Source organism: Hesperophylax consimilis, chromosome 1, assembly GCF_061612785.1.
Source record: "Hesperophylax consimilis isolate HC1 chromosome 1, BYU_Hcon_1.0, whole genome shotgun sequence".
Taxonomy (NCBI): Eukaryota; Metazoa; Arthropoda; class Insecta; order Trichoptera; family Limnephilidae; genus Hesperophylax; species Hesperophylax consimilis.
In genome coordinates this window covers 8,181,254-8,208,021 of record NC_142836.1, presented here as the reverse complement: position 1 = coordinate 8,208,021, position 26,768 = coordinate 8,181,254, and the positions used below count along the sequence as shown (strand labels likewise).

At 35.9% G+C, this 26,768-nt stretch overlaps 3 protein-coding genes across 4 annotated transcripts; 1 reads left to right on the top strand and 2 right to left on the bottom strand.

Moving 5' to 3' along the window:
- Positions 1-130: 130 nt before the first annotated feature.
- On the bottom strand, positions 131-6,905 carry Rpt1 (26S proteasome regulatory subunit Rpt1). The gene is made up of 10 exons (XM_089636103.1): positions 6,728-6,905; positions 6,551-6,588; positions 6,273-6,446; positions 5,579-5,718; positions 4,455-4,623; positions 4,081-4,213; positions 3,822-3,948; positions 3,635-3,731; positions 3,186-3,394; positions 131-382 (listed from the first exon to the last, which is right to left on the bottom strand). Exons 1-10 carry the CDS (start codon positions 6,801-6,803, stop codon positions 238-240), a joined length of 1,308 nt encoding a protein of 435 aa, XP_089492229.1. The 5' UTR covers positions 6,804-6,905; the 3' UTR covers positions 131-237.
- A 621-nt stretch (positions 6,906-7,526) lies between these two features.
- Positions 7,527-23,046, top strand: bur (GMP synthase burgundy). Of its 2 annotated transcripts, none has more exons than XM_089643766.1 (14): positions 7,527-7,673; positions 10,597-10,719; positions 11,412-11,598; positions 12,312-12,429; positions 13,429-13,585; positions 13,693-13,836; positions 14,047-14,143; positions 14,274-14,520; positions 15,252-15,432; positions 16,986-17,120; positions 17,374-17,545; positions 18,262-18,379; positions 18,574-18,688; positions 19,555-23,046. In XM_089643766.1, exons 2-14 carry the CDS (start codon positions 10,618-10,620, stop codon positions 19,846-19,848), a joined length of 2,067 nt encoding a protein of 688 aa, XP_089499892.1. In that variant the 5' UTR covers positions 7,527-7,673; positions 10,597-10,617; the 3' UTR covers positions 19,849-23,046. The 2 variants fall into 2 exon arrangements, with proteins under 2 accessions (XP_089499892.1, XP_089499949.1); XM_089643823.1 differs by lacking the exon at positions 7,527-7,673 and adding an exon at positions 8,486-8,677.
- Positions 23,047-23,947: 901 nt separating this feature from the next.
- Mcm10 (minichromosome maintenance 10 homolog) lies at positions 23,948-26,526 on the bottom strand. The gene has a single exon (XM_089636081.1). It carries the CDS (start codon positions 26,382-26,384, stop codon positions 24,042-24,044), a length of 2,343 nt encoding a protein of 780 aa, XP_089492207.1. The 5' UTR covers positions 26,385-26,526; the 3' UTR covers positions 23,948-24,041.
- Positions 26,527-26,768: the final 242 nt, after the last annotated feature.

The window sequence follows — 26,768 nt, the reverse complement described above, 5'->3', positions numbered from 1 at the left end:
CAATGTCATTCACACAAAACTGCACATGCTCTGTCAAAAAGTAACCATAAACTATATTGTTGTCTATGAAAACAAAAATTTATTTTGCATGTCACTAGTTTGGAAAAAGTAAAATAAAGAATAGGTAGGTACTGTTAAATTTTTTTATTGAAATGCCTTTACATAATTTTCATACATTTCTGACAAAACTGAAGCTTAATAGTAATACAAAACGTGTTTGATAATGAGTTTGAAGATTTAGTTGTAGGTCATGTATCTCGGGGTAGCGGAGAATTTGGCGTAGGATTTGATGACCTTGTTGACAGCTTCTAAGAAGTCCTTCTCTGTGGCCACCTTCCTCCTCGCCCGAATGGCAAACATACCAGCCTCGGTACACACAGACCTGGAAAGAGTTAATACACCAAATTAAAGCTTTTTATTAAATAAGTACAATAAAACACTCATAGTTCCCACATAAGAACTTCTGTTACTTGTTTTTTTAGTCTCTTCAAAACTGAAACTATGCCCTTCCTAGAAATATCTGTCTCCAGCAGAGAAATCCACATGGGCTTTTATCGTCTCTTGAAAAACCTTTTAATAGAGATTCACTGTAGATGAATACCTACTAGTAAACAATCTAAAAAGATTTATATAGTTATTTTGATAAATCTTAACCACTCAGAACATTAGAACGTCAAAAGACGTAAATATTATAATAGCGGTCAAGACATTAGAACGTCTTTTCACGTAAACGTGGGAGATTTTACAAAAATTGATTTATTTCCATCACTAGTATACGGATTGCCATGATTTAAAAAACAGAGTATCGATAAGGAATAACGCTACGCGTCTGTATTCAAGAATATCTATGGAAAGTAGAGGTGCATTATCTAAGCCGATTGGATCTGTCATCTTGTTCGTTCATAATTTATTGCGTTTCTAAATAATTTATTAAAAATATTTTAGTTTGGACGGTTAATATTTTGAGGTGACTAATAGTTTCTAATTATATTTCTTCAATATATAAAGTGTTATTTCTTTATGATACTCAGAAAAAAGTACATTTTTCACAGCTTTGAAATAATGGTAAGCGATTTTTAGATATTTTTGACGTTTTCATAAAATGTATATTTAGAAACGCAAATATTTACGTATTACAACACAATGCGATAGTGAATTTCATAATCTTTCCAAAACATTTTTTAGAATGAGGCTACGTTTCCCAAAACGTGAGTTATGAAGCTTTTAGCAAAACTCGTAAATAACACAAAAATTATCACGTTTTGACAGTTCTCAAAGAAACACATAGTAAATAAAAGTCTTTGTCTGAGAGGTTAATATATAAAAATTCAGCCTGGGTATATTTGTGCTCGCAACATTCGAAAAGTAGTCGCCCGATATCTATGAAAATTTCAAAGTGTGTTCTTATTAGTGCCAGGAGTGTTTGGAGAGTGGTTTGAATGGTAGAAGAAGTCGAGGACGCCCAAGGAATATTTAATGCAATATCTCTGCATCGAAATGAGATACGGAGTCGATGTAATGTGGTTTTTTAACAGTGTGGTGTTTGTGTTCATGTGTGTAAGTGCAAGCGAGATAGCATGCTTGCGAGATGCTATAAAAGACGATGCACGCTAGGATAGTGTCTCTTTTGTTACAAACAGCTCCCTAATAAATACCAGTACTAGATTACATATTACTTTACTGAGTACTACCCTCACACGTCACAATAAAGGCACGACTACTCGATACAATTGGTGCAGCTCCATACACTACAAAAAGTAACATTGTGGTATACAGTAGTGAACGGTGGAAGAAATCTGAGACGTCCGAGAAAGAGATTAGCCAAAGCGAAGCATTGCGGAGTCCACTAGTAAGTACATAAAAAGGAGGAATGAGTGTTTGTTTCTTATCAGCTATACAGTGAACCCTACATAATATAAGGTTACCATATGAGAAGTTTGGTCTTCAGTCCATTGAAGACATAAATAATAAAAAATTACTAGTTTTTGTTTTTGAAGTGAAACTTCTTTACGCGCGTCATGCAATTTCGAGGACCGGAGTAAAACCGACTCATGACCGAAACGAAAATGCGGGTACCCCCACCACCGATTAAAGTTCATTTGATCTAGTCAAAGTTTTGAAGTAACATATAAATGCTTCTTAGCTCATCCCGACAACTGGCGTTGGTGGTGTAATGGTCAGCATAGTTGCCTTCCAAGCAGTTGATCCGAGTTCGATTCTCGGCCATCGCACATTATTTTTTTGTTTTTAACGCCTTTTTCATTCAATATCTTATTTTTTAGTAGGTCAGAACATTTTTTAAAAGAAAATAATATTGCAAAATAATAAAAACACTTATCTCACTGTGATAAAACATTACTCCGCTAGAGCGCGCTTTGCGTTATTGTGTTGGATTAAAATTATTATCTAATCCGTATATTATGATAATTGTATTACATTTATTTAATTAATTTATTTATTTTGATAATATGTAATAATTTACAGAAAAAAAAATTAAAACTATCTCCCTCTGATAAAATATCCGTTCGCTAGAGCGCACTACGCGATCTTGTGTGGGATTCTATTTCTGTACATTGTACATTATTTTTAAAAATATATTATATTTTGGGTGTGATGTAGGTAACATTATAAAACATAACAAGCTCTCATATTTTCAGAACCTACATAATATAATCAATTTATGCGGCTTTGCTTACAGTTGGTGCTCAGCGTGGTTGGCTTTCAATCAGTTAAGCGAGGTTCGATTCTCGGCTGTGGCATTTTTGAAGTGAAACCTTGTTGAGGTGGGGGAGCCGCTCACGAACGTTCTCTCTCTTCTCTTCTTTCCTCTCTCTCAGACACCAGCGAACTGCGCCACGCCAAGCATCAGCTGAAACTAGAAGTTTCACTTCTGTCTTGCGTAGGCTTGACACACCCACTTTTTTTTTGTAAGATGAGCATTCAGACTGCAGTCAGTAATAATACTTAGTACAAAAGTTTTTGTCAGATTTGTCACAAAAAGAGTTTTAAACGTTAAATCACGCAATATCTAGAAACAAACAAGTTTATTTATAGCAAAACTAATTTTTTCCACACAGGATTTCAAGAGTTCCACTTTCAGTAAGCATTAACCTAACAACTACTGGTTTGAATGATGTTTCCAACAAAACATCATAATGGTACAATTCAATAGATAATATAATTACCTGATCTCAGCGCCAGTAGAGTTAGGGCAAAGGCGGGCGAGCAGGTCGAAGCGGATGTCACGCTCCACGGACATGGAGCGAGCGTGGATGCGGAAGATGTGCGTGCGGCCCTCGAGGTCGGGTAGCCCGAACTCCACCTTGCGGTCGAGACGACCAGGGCGCATGAGTGCAGGGTCCAGCGTGTCGGGCCGATTGGTGGCCATTAGTACCTGAACATAATATCAAGAAGAGCAGTGTTAATAATTCATCCAATAATATCAAGAACCTTTTAACCCTCTACCATATGAAAGAAGAAGAATGTTTATACATATAATAGTAATGTAATAGAGACCGCCCAAGTAGCGCATTGACCCAAATAGTATAAGTTGAAGATGAGATAAGTCTCAACTTACAGCTATATAGTTTAGTTAACTTAGGCAGCCGTATTGAAACAGCAGTAAAAATCTTACCTTAATATTACCACGAGGATCGAATCCGTCCAACTGATTAATAAGTTCCAACATAGTACGTTGCACTTCGTTGTCTCCACCAGCTCCATCATCAAACCTACAAACAACAACACACAATCGTTTATCAAAATCAATAAGATCATTCTTTGAAGTAGATATTAATGTTATTTATCGTTCATCAATGTACCTGGCACCACCGATGGCATCAATTTCATCAAAGAAAATGAGACACGCTTTTTTGCTACGAGCCATCTCGAAGAGTTCCCTCACCATCCTTGCTCCTTCTCCCACGTACTTCTGTACCAGCTCAGATCCTGCGGAAAGTATAGACACAATAATTTATAATAATTTTAACTTTAATAAGTTAATCTAAGACCAACTGCTAAGTGCAGCAAAACAAAGCGGTTAGTGAATACGTTGACAAGTGTTGTGGCAATAGAACTAACCGATAACCCTAATGAAGCAAGCATCAGTTCTGTTGGCCACAGCTCGTGCGCAAAGGGTCTTTCCGGTTCCGGGGGGACCAAATAGCAGGACTCCTTTCGGGGGCTCAATTCCCAAGTTTACGAATTTCTCAGGCTGAAAAGAAATTAATTTTCATGAGTGAAGCGCAAATAAAACAAAACTATTCAAGAGACAAAGACACAAATTCATCAGTCTTTTCTATCACTCAACATTACTTTCCACTAAAAATAACTAACACAATAATCAACGACAAACCGGTGATAATAATGCATAATAATTATTGGATCATTTGTACAGTATCATTTTTGGGACAATTCTTACTTTGAGAATATAATTAGGATTAAACAATACTCACATGTAGAAGTGGGGTCTCCACAACCTCCCTTAGCTTCTCAATCTGCTCCTTGCAGCCGCCCACATCGCTGTAGGTCACATCGGGCTTGTCCTCCACCTGCATCATGGTCACCGTGGGGTCTATCTTGGGCGGCAGCGGAATGTGGATCTGGTACTTGTTACGATCAACACTGAAAACGGAAAATTCGTTTATGTTTAAAAAGATAAAATACACTAATTTAACCAATTAAAGTGTGAAAACACCTCCAAAGGAAGATCAAAAACACTTACTTCCAAAATAGGTATGGATATTAAAACATTTCATAACAAATGCATCCAGAAGTTTGTTTTGACGGAAAAATTGGATCACTTCGCTGTGCACTTAATACGCAACTTTTTTTCAAATAATACTCGTTTTCAGATTCTGTATCAGACGGGTGTCCTTTACATTGACTGTAAATAGGGGGTGCTGGGTTTCTAGTCGGGCTACTACATGGCGCTTGGGCAAAGGAGAGGGGGATGAGACGTAAATACTTGGTCCGCAGCTTTAAACGCCCTATTCAGTCTTCCCCGGTCGGGAAGGGAATACAATGTAAATACTAGCTTTCTTATCCTGCATGGTCAGAAAGCTGCTTTGTGGACGTTAGGTTGCATTTTAATTTACATCTGATTTAGGTTCATTACTATGAGAGACGACTATTTAAGTCGGGGGAGATGGTAAAAGATGCATTAAAAAAAAATTTTAGTTCAAAAATTGACAAGACAGTTTCAACAGATTGTCATAAGTTATGTTTGAAGGATAGGAAAAATGCAATAATTATTAAAATAACCCAACTAAGAACCTAATAACATATTTTGACAAAGTATTTCCATCTTTCCGACATAAATAGGTGTTTCTAGTAGTAGGGAATTTGAAATCAAGTGTTATTTTATACACTTTTGCATATTAAGCATGCAGCGGAGTACTCTAGTAATTATAGTAGTTATAGTGGAATTATCCAATAAACTGAACTGATTGAGGCTAATAGCACTACCGCATTTCACATGAAAGCAGTGTTAAAAATTTTAATGTTGATAGCTGGCAGCAGCCATTGCATTGCTGAGCATATAACACACAAGTAATGTTGCATATAGACGATTTCTTACCCGACCCTCATGCCTTCTTCAATGTCAGTGGGCGCTACGGAATCAGCCAAGTCAACAACAAATTTGGCAAATTGTTTAACATTGATAATGTACTTGGGATTGTCAGAGTCTGCGTTGATGATCTTGGTACATCTCGCCACCTAAAATAATTGTTCAATCAACTAAACATTCAAAATAATATATAATATATTTGCAGCACATTCCAGAGTGGAAGATACTTTCAGTATCACCCTGGTGTAAGACCATCATTCAGAATTGAAACGTTGCTTGAAATGGATTTAGCCATGTTTGGTGACCAGATCTGAATAGCAGGGTTCTTCTATATCTCCTTCCCCTCCCCACTACCTTCAGCCTAACAACATAACCCTATCAGGGATGCTCATAGTCTCACTGTCTCCAGACGGTTGGGAGCAGTTGGGACTCTTGTGCGGTATTCACATTTAAAAAAAACACTAAATAATGCATTACTTTTTATTTGAAGGGGAGGTAAAATGTTGCCAAAATTAATGTAAAAGAATAAAAGTGCAACGATTGACACCAATGCAATCTGCAAAGGCTCTATTCATAGTTAGTATAACATTATTTCTTAGATAAATCGTTCTAAGTAAAAACACTGCTGTTGTGAATGTTGTCATTATGACAAAGCATTATTATTTATGCGGTTAACTCAATTTACTAATAAACCATCATTAACCTGCAAGGGTTGTTCATTTTGGAGTGTTTGTTTATCAGCTGCCAAGTCCCAAAGTGCTGGAGGGGCCAGCCCGGTATCCGACTCCTTAATTCCTGTCAATTCATTCACCAGCTTTATTACAGTTTGGATATCATCTTCAATAGCCTTTATACTCTTTGTGTATTGTCCTTGACCCTAAATAGAAAGTAATAAAGAGATTATATATTAGTTTTTGGATTTTTTAATGTGATTTAGGTGATGTGTAAAATTATTTCACTTTAAGATCAGAATCAACTTACATATGATTTTAAGAGCGCTATGTCGCCTTCATCAAGAGCTGTAAATATTAAAAAATTAATTAGAATATTAAATTAGTTTCAATTGCACAATTTGGAAGACAAGACCAAAATATAGCATGACAGCAAATTAAGCATTTTTCAAGCTCAATCATAAAATTAATACAAAATATATCTAACATTTAATTTCTTTTTCTGGTTCTTCTTTGTCTTCTTTCTTAGTCTTCCTCATATCATCGCCTAAATGGTCAGGCATTTTAATAGAATAAAAATTACTGACAAAGAGTGCAAAACTCGTGAACAAAATTTTAGACACAAACTGACACAAGATGATTACAGGCAAGTTTCGAGTTTACCACGAAGTTCTTACAATTAACCATAAATTTTTCATAGAGAAATAAATATTTAGAGTCCTTAATCTATGCCACGTCTCAATAATAATAATAATTGGATTATTTGTATAGCTTCGTTTTCGTGAGAAAATCACCTCAAGGGCGCTTATATTTGAAACAAACATTTTGAAAGAAGATGGATAAGACTTTTTTTTAAACCTTTTGTTGATTAACGAGTTTTTGTTTAAGACTAGTGGTTTTATGGAAAGTGAACAAATTATTCTGTAACATTCAATTTTTAAAAAACCTTTCCAGCTTTACTCCAAATTTATTTCTATAACTGCACGCTCGTGTATAAGTTTTAGTTCATGAAAATTTGAAATTCCTTTAATTTGGTCACATATTTTATCTGGTAAAATAGTACATAATTTTTTTTCAAATACTTGGAATCCACGATCATATTTATTGTATGCAGGCTTACAATATAAATTATAAAATGATAATATATTTTAAAGTTTTGAACTATCTTTTGTACGACTATTCATGGCAAAGAGTGCCTACCGAGGGAGAATTCTACGCGAAGGACATCTATCGTCGAGTTTTGTGACTATGTTCGTACTGAAATTTGTACAAAATGTGCAAAAACGATTTGATGCTTTCTGCCGGTAGATTATGATGTAGTTTATTTATGGTAGATTATCGTACTTTATTAATCCGTATTCGTCGTATACGATTGCCACATTTCTGTGTTTTGCATGAGTAAATCGATATAAATTTCGTTATTGTGATATTCGGTAAGTTTGAAATATGAATTATCATAGTTCTCTAGCGAATAATTCGGCAGGTTTTTGAGTTATCTACGTCTACGAGGGTCTCTTGCGGCATTTTGAATTTTGCATTATGTGACCCAGAAATGACATTTATGAACAGATTTTAATCAATTATATTTATAATAGTAAATTTTCGTTTAATTATTTGTTGTGTATCGACATAATTTTTCGCAATTTCTTTATATCTGTGATCTGACGAAACACGACAATGAAGGGCGTATAAAAATTTGATATAACATCAATCTGATCTTATTTACAAGGTTATAAAACGCGTAATGATGGGTCCACAATATTCTCTTACTTCAATTAAATGCCTATTCAGGTCGTCGACACACACATGCGGTAATTTGGTAGTGTTTTGGGAGCACGCCAATCAAAAATAATGACAGACATAAAATCAAATTTTCAAAAAAATGAGTATTTACCAACAATTTGATAAGCATGTGCTTTATCAATTTTATTACAGAATTTCTGATATTTTACTGTCTAGTATTCTTTTATCGTTACATACCTACTTTTGTTTCAGCGTTTTGAAACCACTGACAGTAACAAATTTGTTAACCTCCATTATCTGAACAAATAAAATGTCTCATAAATATTATGAATTCAAGATGAAGGATTAGAATTACCTTGTTGCGGAAGTTACTATTGTTTCTAGTGTCGAAATGCAGTACTAAATAGTAATTATTTTTTATTATTCACATCGGGGATTACCAAAACATAATATTTTCTTTCTACAAAGGGGTCAAGAACAAGAAATGATAATAATTTCATTAGAGCCAAAGCAACTGGCTTGTGAGCACCTCCACAGCAAACAGTTCTTATTTCGATTCAACCTTTTACACTTCCACAAGTGCCCTTTGTCTTGATATTTGGATTCAAGTTTTTTGTTTTCCTATACTTAGCGTGAAAGATTGTTTATCAAAACGTGGAACCAATTCTGTAATTGTCTTCTTCGAACATATGAGGTATTATACATATTTGTTTAATTTTAAAATAATATTATGCCTAACATACCTTGCTTGAATTAAAATGAATTCAATGTCAATATTTTGTTTTAAAATTGTTGCGTTTAACATATTATTTAAAAAATTTGATACAATGAACATTTTTGGGAAAATGATTTTTGTAGTTTTATATGTACATAGACATTAGTGTGTTATCCATGATATTGTTCCGAATTCAGAACAAAAGATTACCACCATGCCAACAATAAATAGTGTTACTTTCGTTAATAATTTAGATTTGGTAATTATTGTAGAATGTTTAACGTAGCATATTTAAACAAAAAACATGTTTCTATTCGGTTTATGCTAGTAATTAGCAATTACTGCACTTTGAGAGTTGATAAATATATTATATTGTAATTGGTTGCAAATTGATAATAAATTATAACTCGTGGTTTTTTTTTTTTAAATTTATGTGACCACCGCACAAGAGTCCCAACTGATCTCAACCGTTAGGAGCCAGTGAAACTGGCATCCCCAATTGGGGTATTTTGTGAGGCCGAAGGTAGTGGGGAGGGGAAGGAGATGGGGGAGAGGAAGGTGGAAGAGTATCTGGCTATTCAGATCTGGTCACCAAACACGGTTAAAGCCATTTTAACAACCTTTCAATTCTGAATGGTAGTCTTACACAGGGCAATACTGAGAGTATCTTCCACTCTCGAACATGCAGCTAGTATACTACGTATTATTTTTAATGAAGAATTGTGAAATAACACAAATTGATCAAATAAAATTTACTTGCGCATGCCGGTATTTGAACCCTTGACCTCCAGCTAGCTGGTATAGAGCCTTACCCCTCTATCGAGGAGGCCGTCAAAATCATAAAAATATTCTTAGTTTGAAGATTATAATTTTTTCCAAATTGGATGGTTTCATCCCCTTCATATTCTATAAAACATAAATAATAACGAAATATCTATTTAATATGTTGCTGAAAAAAGCAACTCAATTACCTACCAATATTGCTTGCCGCGAAATCAATAATATGCATCCTTCGTTGTTTGTACATAATCCAATTAGTTATGAAAGCATAAATCTCTTATATCAGAAATAGCGATACCCAGCTAGATAATATCATATGAATTTCCCATTTTCTTGGATAAACTGAAGTATGTCTGTGCGACGGCAACACCGGATGGTATCCAGGAATAGATTTTGGCTATCCGTACAATAACATATCCACAACTGTCACACTAACCTAGGTTACATATATTCTCACGCTTCTTGGTATGGGAATTAAACTAGTCAAAAACTGCTGCATAATGGTACGGAGGTATGTAATGTCCAGCATGCTTGATATTTACACACTCCCAATCAATTAATCACTTATTTTATATTCAAATTATGAAAATTCATAAATGTGTTTAACAATCCTAAGATAAATTATAACTACGACATAATGTATTTATATTTTGGAATGTTTTGATCTACCATGAAAATAGTAACTATGTTGTTGCTTTTTTTTATTATTATTATTATTATCGCATTACAAACTAGCCATTTTAGTCTTGTGTGACGAATAAGTTGCCAGCATGTGTGTCCTTTCGAATTGAAAATACTATCAAAAGCTTCTGAAATGAATTATTGTGTAAACATGTGTGAACCTATTTTTTTTCACATGACAACATGTTTGTACGCTGTACTATAATAGCCAATGTTATTTATTTACTGATTTGAAATTGATAACTGTTCTATTTTTTTACTTCCACATTTGAATGTTCCAGTTTCAATCATGGAGAAACTTAATTTATGTTATGTATGAGTGATTTAATGGGTTTATGGTTTATGTGTGCAGGTACCTGCTTTTACTGAGTTATAAATTATTACTGGATTATATGACTGTATGTAATATTTCCCTAAAGCTTTTCTTGCCATTTCAGTGTTGGTGGGGACAGACCGACATGCACAGTTCCAGCCCCGAGGGTAAGTACCGGACCACAAATGGCGGTGCACATGCAAACGATCGAGTGGCCATCTTGGATGCTGGTTCTCAGTACGGAAAGGTTTGTAATAATTTAATTATATATTAAAGATTTTCTGATATTTCTCATTCTATTGGGACAGCAACAATCCCAAAAGACTTATATTTCAAATTCAAAATTAAAAATCTCCATTAATAACGGTTCTCAATTATTCCATGTAACTTTTCTAAATGGTAAAATGAATAAATGTGATAATAAGAATATTTTAAAATTCTGAGTAAAACATATTGGACTGTATTACTACATTTCACGCCAAATAAATATTATGTATTACATGGTACTAGGGCAAACAATTTTTTATTTGTTTATCACACATACACATTGGGATAACAGTTTCAATATCTATCTTAATCTTACAAAGCTATTACTTACGTTTCACTTTTTATTATACTCCCAACATGTACTAAAAACCAGGTAAATACTTGGCACTCCTTTGGACACATTGTAACATAGCTATAAAAGGCCTGGAGAGAGATTATTCGCACTTCATATGTGTGTATATATCTTCACTTCAAAGTGTCCCACCCAAGCATCGCTGATTACATTACGTAACGGCAGCTTTTGACGTTGGAGGTAGAATTTTTTTAATGTTTATTTGTAACTCAGAAATGTTCACAACCCCAATATTAGTTCAGCTCTTGCGAATTGGCATCTTGTTTTGTGTGTTTTGGTGTATATAGACGTTATCACATTTGATTTGTGTTCTTGTTCAGGTCATCGATCGCAAGGTCCGTGAGCTATGCGTGGAGTCAGTCATCCTGCCGCTGGACACGCCGGCCTACCACCTGAAGGAGGCTGGCTATGGGGCTCTGCTCATCTCTGGAGGCCCCAACTCGGTGTATGCCGAGGATGCGCCCAGATACGATGCGGACATCTTCAAAATCGGACTTCCTGTACTAGGTTAGTTTACCCTCAATTCCTTAACACTATTGCTAACAATATACCCCATTGGTCTTTTGTTATTGACCTGAAACAAAATGAGATCCCTGATGCATATATGCGGTAAAACCGTATATGACCGTGTGGAGATTCAGAAGGAATTCAAGGCTGATGTAATGAGTAAGATTAAGAAAGGGGCTTAGATGATTTGGGCATATTCATTGACAAACAAATTCCAAGCTGTATTACAAAAAGTAATTTAGATAAGAGAAGAAAATTAATAGTCCTGGTTCCCAGGCTGTGACTAATTTCTTTGGTGCAATTATTATTATGGGCGTATAATATTGCATAAAGTTCCCCTTGTTTTCTGAACTGCATGCTATCTTAATGGCCCTTCATTATTTATTTCAATGGTTCATTTATATAATTTCAATGATGAAACTGATTACTGTAGCTGTGTTGTTTATGATAAGAAATTGTGGGAGGTTATATTAAGTTCAGGGTTTAAATAATAATTCTAATATTTCAATGGCTCATTTCAAAACTAATGAACCTGAATTTACAAAAAAAGTATCTTTCCAAGTCAAATTTACAATATTGTATGTTATATTTACACATGTACAATAAAACCATAACCGAAAATGGGTTTGTAAGTAAGAAATTTTGAACTTTAAAGCAATATTTATGTCTTGTTTTTCAAAAGTGTGTGCTGAATCTAAGTTTTTTTTCTTCAGGTATCTGTTATGGAATGCAGATGTTAAATAAAGAATTCGGTGGCACGGTTCATCGAAAGGATGTGAGAGAAGACGGCCAGATGGAGATAGATTTAGACACCACGTGTCCTTTATTTAAGTGAGTATGTTTAAGTAATACAACATGCTTTGAGGTTTAGACACCGCGTGTCCTTTATTTAAGCGACTATGTTTAAATAATACAACATGCTTTGAGGTTTAGACACCGCGTGTCCTTTATTTAAGCGACTATGTTTAAATAATACAACATGCTTTGAGGTTTAGACACCGCGTGTCCTTTATTTAAGCGACTATGGGTTTAAATAATACAACATGTTTTGAGATTTAGACACCATATGTCTTTTATTTAAGCGACTATGTGTTTAAATAATACAACATGCTTTGAGATTGGCCAGTTGATTTCTCTCTGTGAACATAATGCAAGAATCCAATGTCAACCCTGACTTTACTCTTCTTTTTTTTGACCGGACCTGTTTCAGACAATCATGTCCATCTTCAGATTGGTACATTAACCCCTATTGTGCGGCTGGCTACATGTCCAGTCCTGTTAAATTATGGCTAATTTGAGGTGCACTGTAGTATGCTGAGTTAGGTTTTAGAATTTTTTTAATGCATTTTGTACCTCGGTAAAAAAGTTAATTTTTGTAGAAGCGTGTTTCAAATATAATTTTCAATATTAAATTAAACTGAGATATTCACAAAATTTTACCTGTCCCGTAGGGGTTAATGTACCTGACCAGACTGAACTGGTACACTGATGTACGAGTCTGAAGATGAATCTGATTTTGAAACTGGTCCAGTCAGAAAAATCGGAAAGTTGAAAGAAGTTTAAAATTCTTATACTTATTACAATGGAATTTCACCCAAGTTGAAAAAATACATGTTTTTAGTTACCTTAAGTTTGGAAGTGTGGTTTAGTGATTAGATGCTACTTGTGCCAGCAATTGTGGCTTACGGCAGCCACAGAACTGAGAGAGATAATTTTGGCACTTTAAAATCATAAACTTGCAGACTTGGTATAAACTATTCGGCATAAGATCTGAATTATTGCACTGAAAAACTTTTGATATTTTTCGTAAATAAAGCTATGTAATTGCAGTCGTTTGGAGGCCCGTGAGACAGTGCTGCTGACGCACGGCGACAGTGTGGAGCGTGTGGGCGAGCGCCTGAAGCCGGCGGCGCGCTCCAACACAGACATTGTGGCGGCCATATACAACGAGCAGCTCCGGCTCTACGGGGTCCAGTTCCACCCGGAGGTAACACACGAGCACACGCCACTGCTTCTATCCCTGTTAGAATGTTTAGAATATTGCTTTATTCTCTGTCTTTATTTTAACATCTCAAGTTTGTGTTTGGTTTGTAGGTGGACTTAACACCAAAAGGAAAACAGATATTGTCAAATTTCTTATTTGACATTGCCGGACTAACGCGGACATTCACTCTCTCCAGTCGCAAGGAGTCCTGCATTAACTATGTTAAGGAAACTGTTGGAAATAATAAAGTTTTGGTAAGTTCATTTCCAACACTTAATCTCGGTACCTGGCAGACTACTGAATGTTGACATACAAATACTGGCCAATTACAGAGCTTGATTTTGTGCTTTCAACTAGTCAAAATAACATCAGATTATAGTACTATAGAATATTGAACAATAGCTCTTTGATTTATTGTAATTTAAATTGACGATGAGTTTCACTAATGATATTTTATTTTGTAGCTATTAGTTAGTGGAGGAGTGGACTCTACGGTTTGCGCTGCATTATTAAAACATGCCTTGAAGGAAGAGCAAATCATCGCTCTCCACATAGACAATGGTGAGACTCAACTTGAATGCTATTTTCTTGCTTATCAACCAATCCACTCGCAGAATTAATGTGTTATAACTATTTTGTGACAGTGAAATAAATAGTTATTGTAAAGCTGCTTTGGATACTTACTTTGCAGGTTTCATGCGCAAGAACGAATCCCAGAAGGTGGAGAAGTCCCTACGTGACATTGGTCTGCACCTCCACGTGATCAGCGCAGCGCATCAGTTCTCCGAAGGGCAGACAACAGTGCGTTGCGAGGCCACGGGCCACTGCCGCGACAGCCCCATGCTGTGTCAGGCACTCGGGCCCGAGGACAAGCGCAAGATCATCGGGGACGTGTTTGTCAATGTGGCGCAGGATTACGTCAAGGAACTCAATCTCAGGTGCGTAGATATCTATCTGTTACAAGCAGATAAAGTGATGTTCAATCCATTTGGATGCCTTTACCACATAAGAGTTTTATGCAATGCCTGGAATTGATGAGACTGACATGTCCATGGTAATGGGAGAGGGAGGGTATGGTTGGGGACACCTGATTATGCTGATTTTGATGAATTGTATATTGCCATTTTTGTGAAATAGCACCTCAAGAGCGCTTTAGGAGTTTCACTTAATGTGTTTTCTTTGTATGAATCTGAGACGAATTAATAAGATGTAATTAGACTGCAATGAAAACTCACTCTCAAAAATACATTCAAATAACGTAAACAGTTTCAAATTAAAATTTGATTTGAAACCTTAAACCCTACAATACACCACTATCAAAAATACTAATTTCGGTTGTATCTGTCTGTAACTCTGGTCCAATGAACTCTAGAACTCAGATTCGCTTTCAATTTCAGAGTTATTTTCAATATTGCAACTTATTATAATAAAGCAATAAATCCTATCTATAATATTTATTTTTTTTACCAGATTTCTTAATTTCTTTAGTACGTAAAGTTCTAACCTATGATAAAAAAAAAATTCACTTTTTCATTCCACATCCAAGAAAATGGTATTAACTAGAATTCGGACTGTCCTCTAGTGTATTTCCAAAAACATAAAAATTTTAAATGATAGAAAAGAAGTAGACAAAAATAATTTTAACACCACATTGCTTGTTTCCATCCAGGCCAGAGGATGTGTACCTGGGCCAGGGTACGCTAAGACCTGACCTTATAGAATCCGCCTCCACCCTGGCCAGCAACAAGGCGGCCACCATCAAGACGCACCACAACGACACCGAGCTGGTCAGGGCGCTGCGGGGTGCCGGCAGGGTCGTGGAGCCACTCAAAGATTTCCACAAGGATGAAGTAAGCATCTGCAACCTATTCCTTTTCAACCTAAATATTACAAATTGGCTTGGAAATATACTCAAACGTAGCTAAAATTCACTTTCTAATGGAAGTCATTTTTATACAACTTTGCATCAGGTTGTGCTACATATATATATATATATATTTTTTTTTTTTAAATAAAGAAACATTCCCGGGTTACGAATGACCTGACTACATTTGAAAATCTCCTACTACCACCACAGTAAGCGAAAAATGTTGTTTGTGTTGTGATGGAGGACTTAGCCAGCCGAGGAATTGAACACACTACTCCTGGATGGAACCCAAATGCGATGTCAAGTCAGCCACCGACAGATCAATTTACTACACCATTTAACAAAAATATTACATATGTATAACCAAAACAGTTGTATAAGAAAGTGTAAGTCCTACATCGAGCACGAGAGCCACTCTCTTATGTGGAGAGGTGCAGTGACAAACTTTGAAACTTGTTTTATAAATTCCATCCTGTTCTTACAAAAAATCTGTAGATATATACAGGGTGTAACAGAACATATCCGAAGGATTTTAATCTTCCATTCCTGAGCATATTTGGAGTAAAAATATATATATAATTTTTGCTTTCCAATGTTTTTTTTTTTACTTTTATTGAAAACATAAATAATATTTTTCTATCACTTCACCACTGATCACACTGCTACATTTCGCGACGGATCACGTGATATGTGCTCTGTCTCGGCTGTTACGAGACCGAGTGCATATCATGTGACCTCTAGGCTGTACTCAATTACCCAGTGGTGCGATGTGTGATGGAAAAAATATGTTTGTTTTTAATTGGAAAACAATATCATCAAACAGCAAAATGACATCTTCAATGACATCACCAAATCAAACACGAGAAACGTTTTTCTCTATTGAATTGGGTAGTTACGTTAAAAAGAAAACATTTTTATTGTAATTACTTTTTTGTTTCAATTTAACATATTTATGTTTTTATATAAAAGAAATATATTTTTTAAATAAAAAAAAAATATTAAAAATTTTAACTCTCTTAATACACTCAGGAATCGCTGGTTAAAATCCTTCAGGTACATGCTGTTCATCCTGTATAGATAGTAGGACATCCCAAGAAGAGTGCCGAATTTCAATTTTGCACAATATTTTATATTATGTTCTATTTCATTATAGACTAGTTATTTCATAGAACTGACATAATAATAGAACTTGCATATTAACTTTGAAATTTGATGAATTGTTCAAGCTCTGTGAAACAACTGACCTTTAGTCTCAAAGAGCCAATCGGCGCAGCACAGACGCACCTAGATTACACGCTAAAGACTACAGTGCCGATTCTGTAATGCTTATTTTGCTGTCATATAAATGAACATTAAGACAAAGGAAAAATCTTTAAACAAAATACTACCATAAGAGTTACTTTTGTCTTTCTAATAAATTCATTTTCTTCAAAAAAAATTTGATTGTTTTTTAACTAAAAAATGGGTTAAGCGCCTTCTCCATAACTTTGCTAAACTGATAATATCTGATTTAAAATAACATTGAATTTTTTGTAGGTTCGTATACTGGGAATAGAGTTAGGACTACCTCCAGCATTAGTCGCCCGTCATCCTTTCCCTGGGCCGGGTCTAGCTATCCGGGTACTCTGTCAAGAGGAACCTTATATGGAAAGAGATTTCTCAGAGACACAGGTAAACCATTTTGTTTTATATGACAGACTCTAATGTAAAGTTCTCTGCTTTGATGATTTGTTAAATAATTTCGTCCCCTTTTCATGGAAGGCAAATACAATTTGAAAAAATAATTCTACTGAATGCATTTCAAATCATCAGCTGAAACAAAAAATATTAAGAAATTGGTTTTTTGTGGCCGCCTTGAATAAAATATGTATATTCAGTATTTTTGGATTGATTATTTGCTCACCAACGATGTTTTTGTTTCCAGGTCATAGTGAAAATAATAGTGGAGTTTGACCAGATGTCTGAGAAGAAGCACGCCCTGTTGCAGCGGGTGGTGGGCGCCACCAGCCGACAGGAGCAGCTGGAGCTGCGGCGCATCAGCTCCCAGCACTTCCTCACCGCCACCCTACTGCCCATACGCAGTGTCGGGGTGCAAGGTACAACACTATTCTGATAGTCATAATGATAGCAGAGTTCCATCAGATGTCGTACAAGAACAGGAACGTACATTGTTTGAAACAATCTCTGCCCTACAGCTATTTCAAAGATAGTTGCTCTGCGAAGCTAGCATTATTAAACGCTTCCATTCAAAAACCCACAACAGCCTGCAAAAGTACCTTCTTTATGTACTTTATTTTCAATCTCCCTGTTTCCTTCTTCCAAAGGGAAACGCCAGTATCCGATACTTGACGATTCAAGTATCTTAGCGACTAACGCCATACATCTGCGTGGAGGTTCGTGCACAGACACACATTGCTGACATTTTGTAATCTCGCCGGTGATGCCAGTCTCCCGCGACCAGCCGCTACCACTCACGTCATTCAGATTTGAAACATGGCGGAGCAATTAATAAATATAATCTCGTCGTTAGATACTTTGTAACAAAACCGCGTGTGCTCTCTTACAAAATGCTGGAAACAAAAGAGTCGACAAACCATGACAGCTACAGCAATATTGTGAGTGAGGTTATGAAAGCTAGTTTTGTCCTTTCGAGAGGTAGTGACGACGCGGGTCTATTTCAGTAGCAATATGTACAGTCTGTACGCAACAAGTTGTTTGCAATGTGGATACACAACATCACTATCATATATGTGGAAGAAGGGCTTAACAGTGACGTTTTTTCTCTAAATTTGACTATTATTTTGAATTCCAGGTGACGGCAGATCATACAGCTATGTAGTAGGTCTGTCAAGTAAGCATTTCCCACCACCTTGGACAGATCTCGTATATCTAGCCAAACTGATTCCTAGAGTGTGTCACAATGTGAACAGGTAATTTATTTAAACACTCTATAATTAAATTTATTATCCATCCTTATGAAAAGCATTTAGTGATTTGATTACAAATGTTAAATGGTACTCTCTGCACTATAAACCAAGTCTTAAACAAGTAAAAGTTTATTTTTAAATATTGTTTTTTCTAATCTTTTAACTGTTGTAATTAACAATGCTTCTTTTGCTTTCAGAGTATGTTATATATTTGGAGATCCAATCAAAGATCAAGTCCTGGATATAACACCTACCTACCTTACCAGTCATGTGATCTCTGTCTTAAGACAATGTGATGATTTGGCAACACAGGTAAAGAAAATTATGATACCACAATAAAATATTAACAGCCTAAATACATTTCAAGAATATTCAACCTGTGCCACCTAGCCTTCTTAACCTTTCCTTATCTGTGGTGTGTATTTACTACACATTGCTTCTAATAACTTTAATAACTCTATAAATATAATAAATTCTGGTTTCAGATTTTAGGTATTCCTCCGTTATTCATTTATGCACTGAATTAAAAAATAATATATTACATAGTTTTCAAATTCAATTAAAAATCAGAGTTTTTTTGTTAAAAATCGGGAACAAATACTCCAATACAATCAACCGTGTGATACTAATACGCGAAGAGTGTGCGAGGAAATGACATGCTATTGATGTCCCGCTTTAATTCGCTATGCGGGAACATGAGACATCCACATGTCTGCAGTTGTAGTTTTTGATTTAGACCATCGATACCTACGACCGCACAGCTGTGTTTGTGCCAATCGCCGCTAGCCAGTTGGCCGCGAACCGTCGTTAGATGTGGACCCCTCGCACATTTCTTTAGCATCTGCCGATGGTTTTTTCATGTTTTCAGCAATTAAATTACAATTATTGTCACTTTTGATATAAAATATTATAAACATAATCGATTAGCTATGAATATTCATATTTTTCCGATATTTAATCGCTTATTTTGAGATGTGTATTGACTACACAGTACCGTAACGCATGTATTTTTTTAGCACAGTAAGGGAAAGGTTAATACACAAAAGTCTATGCAGCGCAACATGGGACAAAATTGTCCGCATTCTTAATGCACAACATAATAAGAGTTTTAAATGGTAGGTTAAACACCAGTATTGTGTTGTAAGAACTAATGTCTAATGTATTTTGCTTGTTTGCAGGTTTTGATGTCGTCAGGTTACGGTAAGAACATAGCGCAGATGCCGGTGGTGCTGATCCCGGTGCATTTTGACCGCGACACGGCTACGCGCATGCCCTCGTGCCAGCGCTCCATCGTGCTGCGGCCCTTCCTGACGGCCGACTTCATGACAGGCCTGCCCGCCGTGCCCAACACGGACATGCTGCCGCTGGACGTGGTGGAGAGGATGGTGAAGGAGGTGCTGACGGTGGCGGGCATCTCGAGGGTACTGTACGACCTGACCTCCAAGCCACCCGGCACCACCGAATGGGAATGATGACCCGCCGGCCTCGGAGCCGCCAACATCTCGGTTTAGTTGCATGTAAATCTACTCCTTACTAATTACAGTGCGCAATGGTGAGAGCCGTGGACTGGACGTATCACGCACCAACTCACCAACGGATCCGTCAACGTCAACTGCCAGCGGCCAAGTGTTAAATACGTATTACAAACAGTATTTCTTTACCCTCGCTGTTTTTAACATCATTTTAGAAGTTTTGTGCACCCAAGTCTCTCTCGCCTTTGATGTCTATACCAAGAAAATAATAATTTAATGGATTTTAACAAATTTGAATTCTATGAAAGATAAATAATAGCGTATTTCTAACTAAAATAGTTTTGGATGTTTGAATAATTATTGTACTTCATCGGACGTTATGGCATTGTGTTGAAACTGTTTTAGAAAGTGATTTGATGAAACCCCGTCTTGGTTCATTATTCGTATTTATTTTCTCGCTAAGGTTAAGGCGTAATCCATTTTCCATTCATATTACTTTATAATTTATCATCATTATGAGTGTTGCAAATTGCTCGTTTTTATGATGTGAAGATTTTAACAGCTGTTTTGTTTTATTAAATGATTTGAACTATATTATACCAGCTGTGATTTGTAATTTTAATGGAATCTATTAGTTGAGCTATTTAGTCAAATATATATTCCGTTTATTTCCTTTCTTTCTAACTGGTTGAATCATCTTGTAATAAGCTCTAACCCTGATAACGATATTAATACCGAGAAAGCTTCCGTTAGATCAGTGCCTCTTATTCTTGGGTTGACTCAGCACCCTAATAAATACATACATTATAAGCATTTTACACAAACTTTTTTAATTAAAGTTAATGTTTTTACTGAATCAAAATTTCAATGTCAATTTACTTACTAAGGTTTCATTGTTAAACATGATTTCATATTTTCACGGCCAAAAGTATTATTGTGATTATTTTTTTTTTTAAATAATCATGATGAAGGTTTCATTGTTAGATATCCCTTCTCTCTTATTCCAAACACTGGGCTAATGTCATAAATGGGATTAATAACAACCGTTTGTACGTTAACCGCTCACCGCTAGCCAGATATTATGCGCAAATGATCCATGGCTCCAGCACTGTACGCATTTATTTATTAAATAGTTTTTAAATAAAATATAACTCGTTAAGAGTGCTATTATTGTTTTACATGAAATCGAGGGGACAGAAATATTTTTATGTGTTTAAAACTAAAAAAAAAAAAATGTTGAAAACTCTTTTTTGTTGTAACAATTTAAAGAGTTAAGATGGAAAGTTTGAACAAGTTAACAATGCTTTGCAAAGATTTTTTTACTAACACAGAATTCAGCACTTCATGTGTCACTCACTTCAAGAATAGACTGTAAATGAAATGTTTTGCTTGCCGGCGGGTATTTACATTTCTTAAAATGGTTAGGGTGTTATGCCCTAAGCTATTGAATACCAGCCTCGATAGCGCAGTGGTCTACGTTACAGTTTCAATCCCCACCCAGTGCAAAATCATGGTAACATGGATTTTTTTAATTTAATATGTGCGTACTGTCAGGTCTGGGTATTCAATATGTGCATACTGTCAGGTCTAGGTATTCAATATGTGCATACTGTCAGGTCTAGGTATTCAATATGTGCATACTGTCAGGTCTGGGTATTAAATATGTGCGTACTGTCAGGTCTGGGTATTGTGATGTTGATTGTTATGTTTGATGAACCTTTTATTAATATGACTGTAGCTGTTTGTAACATTTATAAGTCAATATGTTTGCCCGTATATATAAAATGAAATCACATTGGGGACACAATATTGTTCCCCGTAAATCGGAAGCACAATGAAAAGGTCAACAGATTCATAATTACAAATCTCTGTTAGTATTAACACCAGAAAACATTGAATGCAGTGATTGGAATAAGGCAGCGGTAATAATTTGTTAACAATAAATGTTGTAACTGTTCATTCGTACACAATTCAAATACAGTAGAACCCGTTAATTCGAAATCCACGGGAAACCAAAAATCAAATTTCGAATTAATAAATTACCAAATAATTCGAAATTTAAAAAAAAAATTTGCAGAAAAATAAATTTGTAAAAATACAATATATTTCTGCGAGTATCGAAATTTCACTGCCGATTTCCGACCTGGCCGGACCTTTTAACTCAGATATTCAAAGTAAATTCGTAAAAATATTAATATATTTCAGGTTCAGTCTGATGTACGATATATTTCCGCATTCGATTTCGGTCACGGCGGGCTTTTTAAATACAGATATAAAACCACATAAAAAGACATTTTACAGCCACAGCTGTCTGTCAGATTCAGTTTTACGAAATTATGTGATTTATTTTCCCAAAAATCGAATTTTTTCAAATAACGCCAACAAATTTTCATGTACTGACAAAAATTACTTTCGAATTCAAGCATTTTCTATGAAATATTTTTACTGTGAATTTTTTTTTACTAAAATTTCGAATTATCAGAGTTTGAATTAACGGCGGCGTTCTACTGTAATATGTATTTTAATATTTTATGTCATATCCCCTAGCTACATACAAAATTCATAAATAATTATAAATAAAAATAAAATCATTGGATAAAAATGGTAACAGACCGATTTTTTTCAGTAATATTTATTTTGAGTGCGTTCATAAATTATTATTCATGCACCATGTACACATTTAGAGGCATCAATTATTATGGAAGTCTAATGAATTTGAAAGCAATACTTTAAAAAGTGAGAATAGTGAAATGTTAGGAGTGGAATCAGCATATTACCGTACTGTATTAAATCACTGCAGGTGAATTCTCATACTTTTGTATGGCAAATGTTTCATTGGTCAGCTTTAGTGATACTTGTGTATAAATTTTACATGTTACGAACTGAATATTAACTATAAATATTTTTTATATCGCAGTATATTTAATTCTACAGTAGTTCCAGTGACAACCAGTCTTAACTGACGCTTTTAAGTTGTTTTTTTTTTTTTTTTTAAATATGTATAGACAGGAAACACGTTCAAATAATAGAGAAAAAAATTATGTTTTGCAGATTGTTTCATAAATGTAAACTGCATCTCTTAACACGTGAATTATTACAGAATTCTACATAAACAAATACTGTATGATATGTAAATTTATTTATGGCAACAATCGATTGGTTATTCTGTTGATAATAAAGCATACTTTCATAAGATCATTTCATTTTTATTATTCCCAGCCAAATAATACCCAAGTGACTTTATGCCAAGATATGTGTTGATTGATCATTTATGATAATTTTGTGTGATGAAAGAAGTGTCTTTGTGTTTCGAGATAACTTCCCATTTCAAAATAGATACCTTCGTAATAGTGATAAGTTTTTACATACTCGGGGACGTGAATGGTATCTGAAAATCCGACATGTGGACTCGGACATATATACCTGCACATAGCATCTCATTTTTCTTGTGGCACGAGGTGGCGTACTGGTACCAAGAGTTGCACGGTCATTGTACGCTTACAGTGGGAGACGTATCGGGCGAGCGCAGTATTCTCATTGCTCATACGCTCTGAGCTCACGGCTCCCGTTCAATTGTGTCGACTGAGCCGTATCAGAAAATTAAGCTGGTACTGTGCCTCCCGCTCTTAATAAAATGAGTCATGACCCATGGCTACTACGTAATGACATGTACATATTGTTGCAAGCCAATCGCAGATATTCAGAGTAACTGTAACCTTTTGGCTGTGTCAAAGGGCGAGTGGGCCGACACTCACACTTTGACACGCAATCGGCACATCTAATATTTCTGTACAATATTACTTTTTAAAACTGTCATTAGACATATTTTGTTTCTTGATTGTTCTTTGTTTGAATTCAGGTCAATAAACTCGTTCATGCTTTAACTATTCATAAATCGAATGAATGCTGTTTTAGAACGATGTTGAATGAAAATGGTCCGATATAACCCACTTACAAGGTTTTCCCACATAAGTTGTTTTTTTTCAGTTTTTTGGTAAACCTTATAAGAGAGTTCACCACTGTAATCATACAAATACCACTTTTTAAATAAGATTTTATTCAGTTATTATCAGACATAATTTAAAAAAACAAAGGGTTATGATAAAAGCATTCTCACAATCTTAAATTTTGGATTGCACAATAAACGACTAATAATAAAAGATAGGCTAAAAATGCATAAGTAAAAAAATGTTTTAAGCACCATCTTCAGAAACTAAAAGGTTTATACTGGTTCCAATGTCATTATGTCCTAGGAACTCCTCTCCTCCAGTTATAGACAGAGTGCTGGCCAGCGTCACAGCCTTTCTCTCTGCCATCATGCCTGCTCTCTGCCAGCGATTGTAGTGACAGTTCCTGCAAGGCTGCGTGGGAATCACCTCCAGAGAAGTATGCCGGTTACCGCAGTGCATGCACTTGAAGAAGCGTTTAACCGTGTCATACACTTTCAACGGGTGCTTCTCTTGTTTGCACCTGTCTGCTGCAGAGAAGCTGGTGTAGTTGCACTTAATGCATCTCACTGCTTTGCACGCTACTTTGTAGGTGTTCAACATCTTTTCTTCCATCATTTCTTTCTTTTCTAATTTGCTGAAATATTTGTCCACCTCCGTGTCATCATGCTCGACGATTAGATCAGCGTGTGAAGATGTTGCGGCGAGCATCTTTTGGAAGCGCTCCGATGCAATGCCTGTTTTAGCTTTTTTAGGTGTAGGTTCGGTTTCATCTATGGTCCCAACTTCGGTGGAAATATTCAATTTACTGAGACTTCGCTTTTTGCCTTCTTCAGTTCCCCTGACATTGTTGGGGTTTTTTTTGTTCAGAGGCCCATTTTCTTTAATCCATTTCATCGCATTGCATTTGGCTCTTTCACTTTGTTTTTTACTGAATGGTAGAGTCAAATCCACTGAGGATTTGCTCTTCAAACCAAATCCCAACGTAGGAATACCTAATGTTGGACATTTTAATTGTAGCGGTGTGTTTGGACTTACATTGACATTATTTCGGTTAGCAGATGGATTGTAACTTTGGCTAAGAGACGACTTAGGACTTATAAATGACTGTTTGGTGTCCTGTATTGTCGACTTGGGGCTCTGAATAAGGGTCTCTTTAATTCTCTCCATAGTTGTTTCTTTAGCTGTCCCATTCTCCGTCATGTTGATACGTTTTGATGAGCCAGCACTTAAAAATTCTAATCTCTCCAAGTCTTTTAATCTCTGAGACCTGCTCGCGTCAACCCTTGAGGCATTCTTCTTGATGGGGGGTGCCCCGTTGGGTGATTTATTGACTAATAATGGTTGCTGTTCCGAATTTCTAAAATAATCACTTAGAGATTGCAGTCTGTTGGTATCTTTGGCAGTTTGCTTCTTGTTCTTTACAGCCGGTATAGCAGAGAATGATTGTCCGCCGTATATGACCGTATTCTTCCCCAGGACTTTGTTTCTCAAGTCAACCAAACCCCTGCCTGACGTGCTGGACTGTAACTCAGACCTTCTGGAACATTTCTGATACTCTTGTTTAACATGATAGATGCAATGTTCACATAGATTCAAATTTACAAACGCTGTGCATGGATCACCATTCTTCTTTTTACTTTTGCAAAACCCAAAGTCTTTAGAATTGCCAAATATCATTACTTTTTGTGGGTTATCAACGGACAAGCAAGCTTGGTCAGTGCTGTCATCTCTCTTGTCTAGCACACTCGGGTTCAGGATTCCTATCACCATTCCTTGATTAGTTTTCCATAATTGTTTATAGGCATTGCGGAACAAGAATACGGAGACAGTTTTTAAGTCATCTTTAAGATCACTGAGGGTCCAAATAGAGTATTGAGCTCCTTTTTGTGATTCCTTTGAAGCACTCTTGCGAACAATGACCCCGGCCACCACCCAATCCTTGGTCAGATCTCCATTGACCACATGCCTCTTCACCTTGCACATAGTTATTGCCTCCCTTCCTTGCATACGTTCCTTCAATGCAGTGCCAGAAATCAGCGGTTTTATAATTCTCATTCCAAAGATTGGATCTGTATAAATGTCTTTGTTTTGCATGAGTTTATTTTCAATAGCTGGTGATGGAGCATTCTTAATTGTTTTGAAGGAAGTAGATTGTATTGGTCGAGGCGCATCCCTTACATACTCTGTCTTGTTTTCATCTTTTTGCTGCATTAACTTCTTTACATCCGAACCGTATTCACTGTATTTTCTTTCGAGATAATTTCTTTTGTCTTCATCATCTGAAGAGTCGGTGTCACCATTATGGATCAAACTATTATTAGCATTTGAAGAGGTTTTCTTTTTCAAAGAATTTTCTACCTTAGTATTAGGTTGTAGGTCTTCATTGATTGGTTGTGCCTTGTTTTCCTTGCCTAGCGATAAAATAGACTTTTCTTGTTCTACTTCTTGCTGGAGGAATAAAGGCTCTTTCGGTTCTGAAGGGGCGATACTATTTTTGTGACCATTTTTTAACTCAACGGTTTCATCGTCTGAACTATCTGCTGCGAATAATTCCTCTAGTTTGCTCAAATCGTCGGTGTCTTCCATTTTATTTAATAATCCGGCTCAAGCGTTAACACAAGAAACTGAATGAATTTTCACTTTTTTGACAGCGGATAAAGTGGGATAAAGATGTCCGATTTTTGACATGTTTCGCGCGGTTTCGCGGTAAAATTAATGATGAAAATGTACACAGGTTAGTCCATAGACGAAATAGACCATTTGTATTTGTAGGCAGTGTTGCCAACGGATCTTGGCCTAATATCGCCGTTTTTCAAACATTTAGTAGCCTAATGTAGCCGAATTTCAGTTGCAGTAATTCTAATGAACTCACATAAATTCTGCCCAAATATTCCCCACAAATATTGTACGTGAGCTTGATTCCCCCTTGGCTACGGAATTCCATTTCGAAAAATTCCTCACATTTTTCCA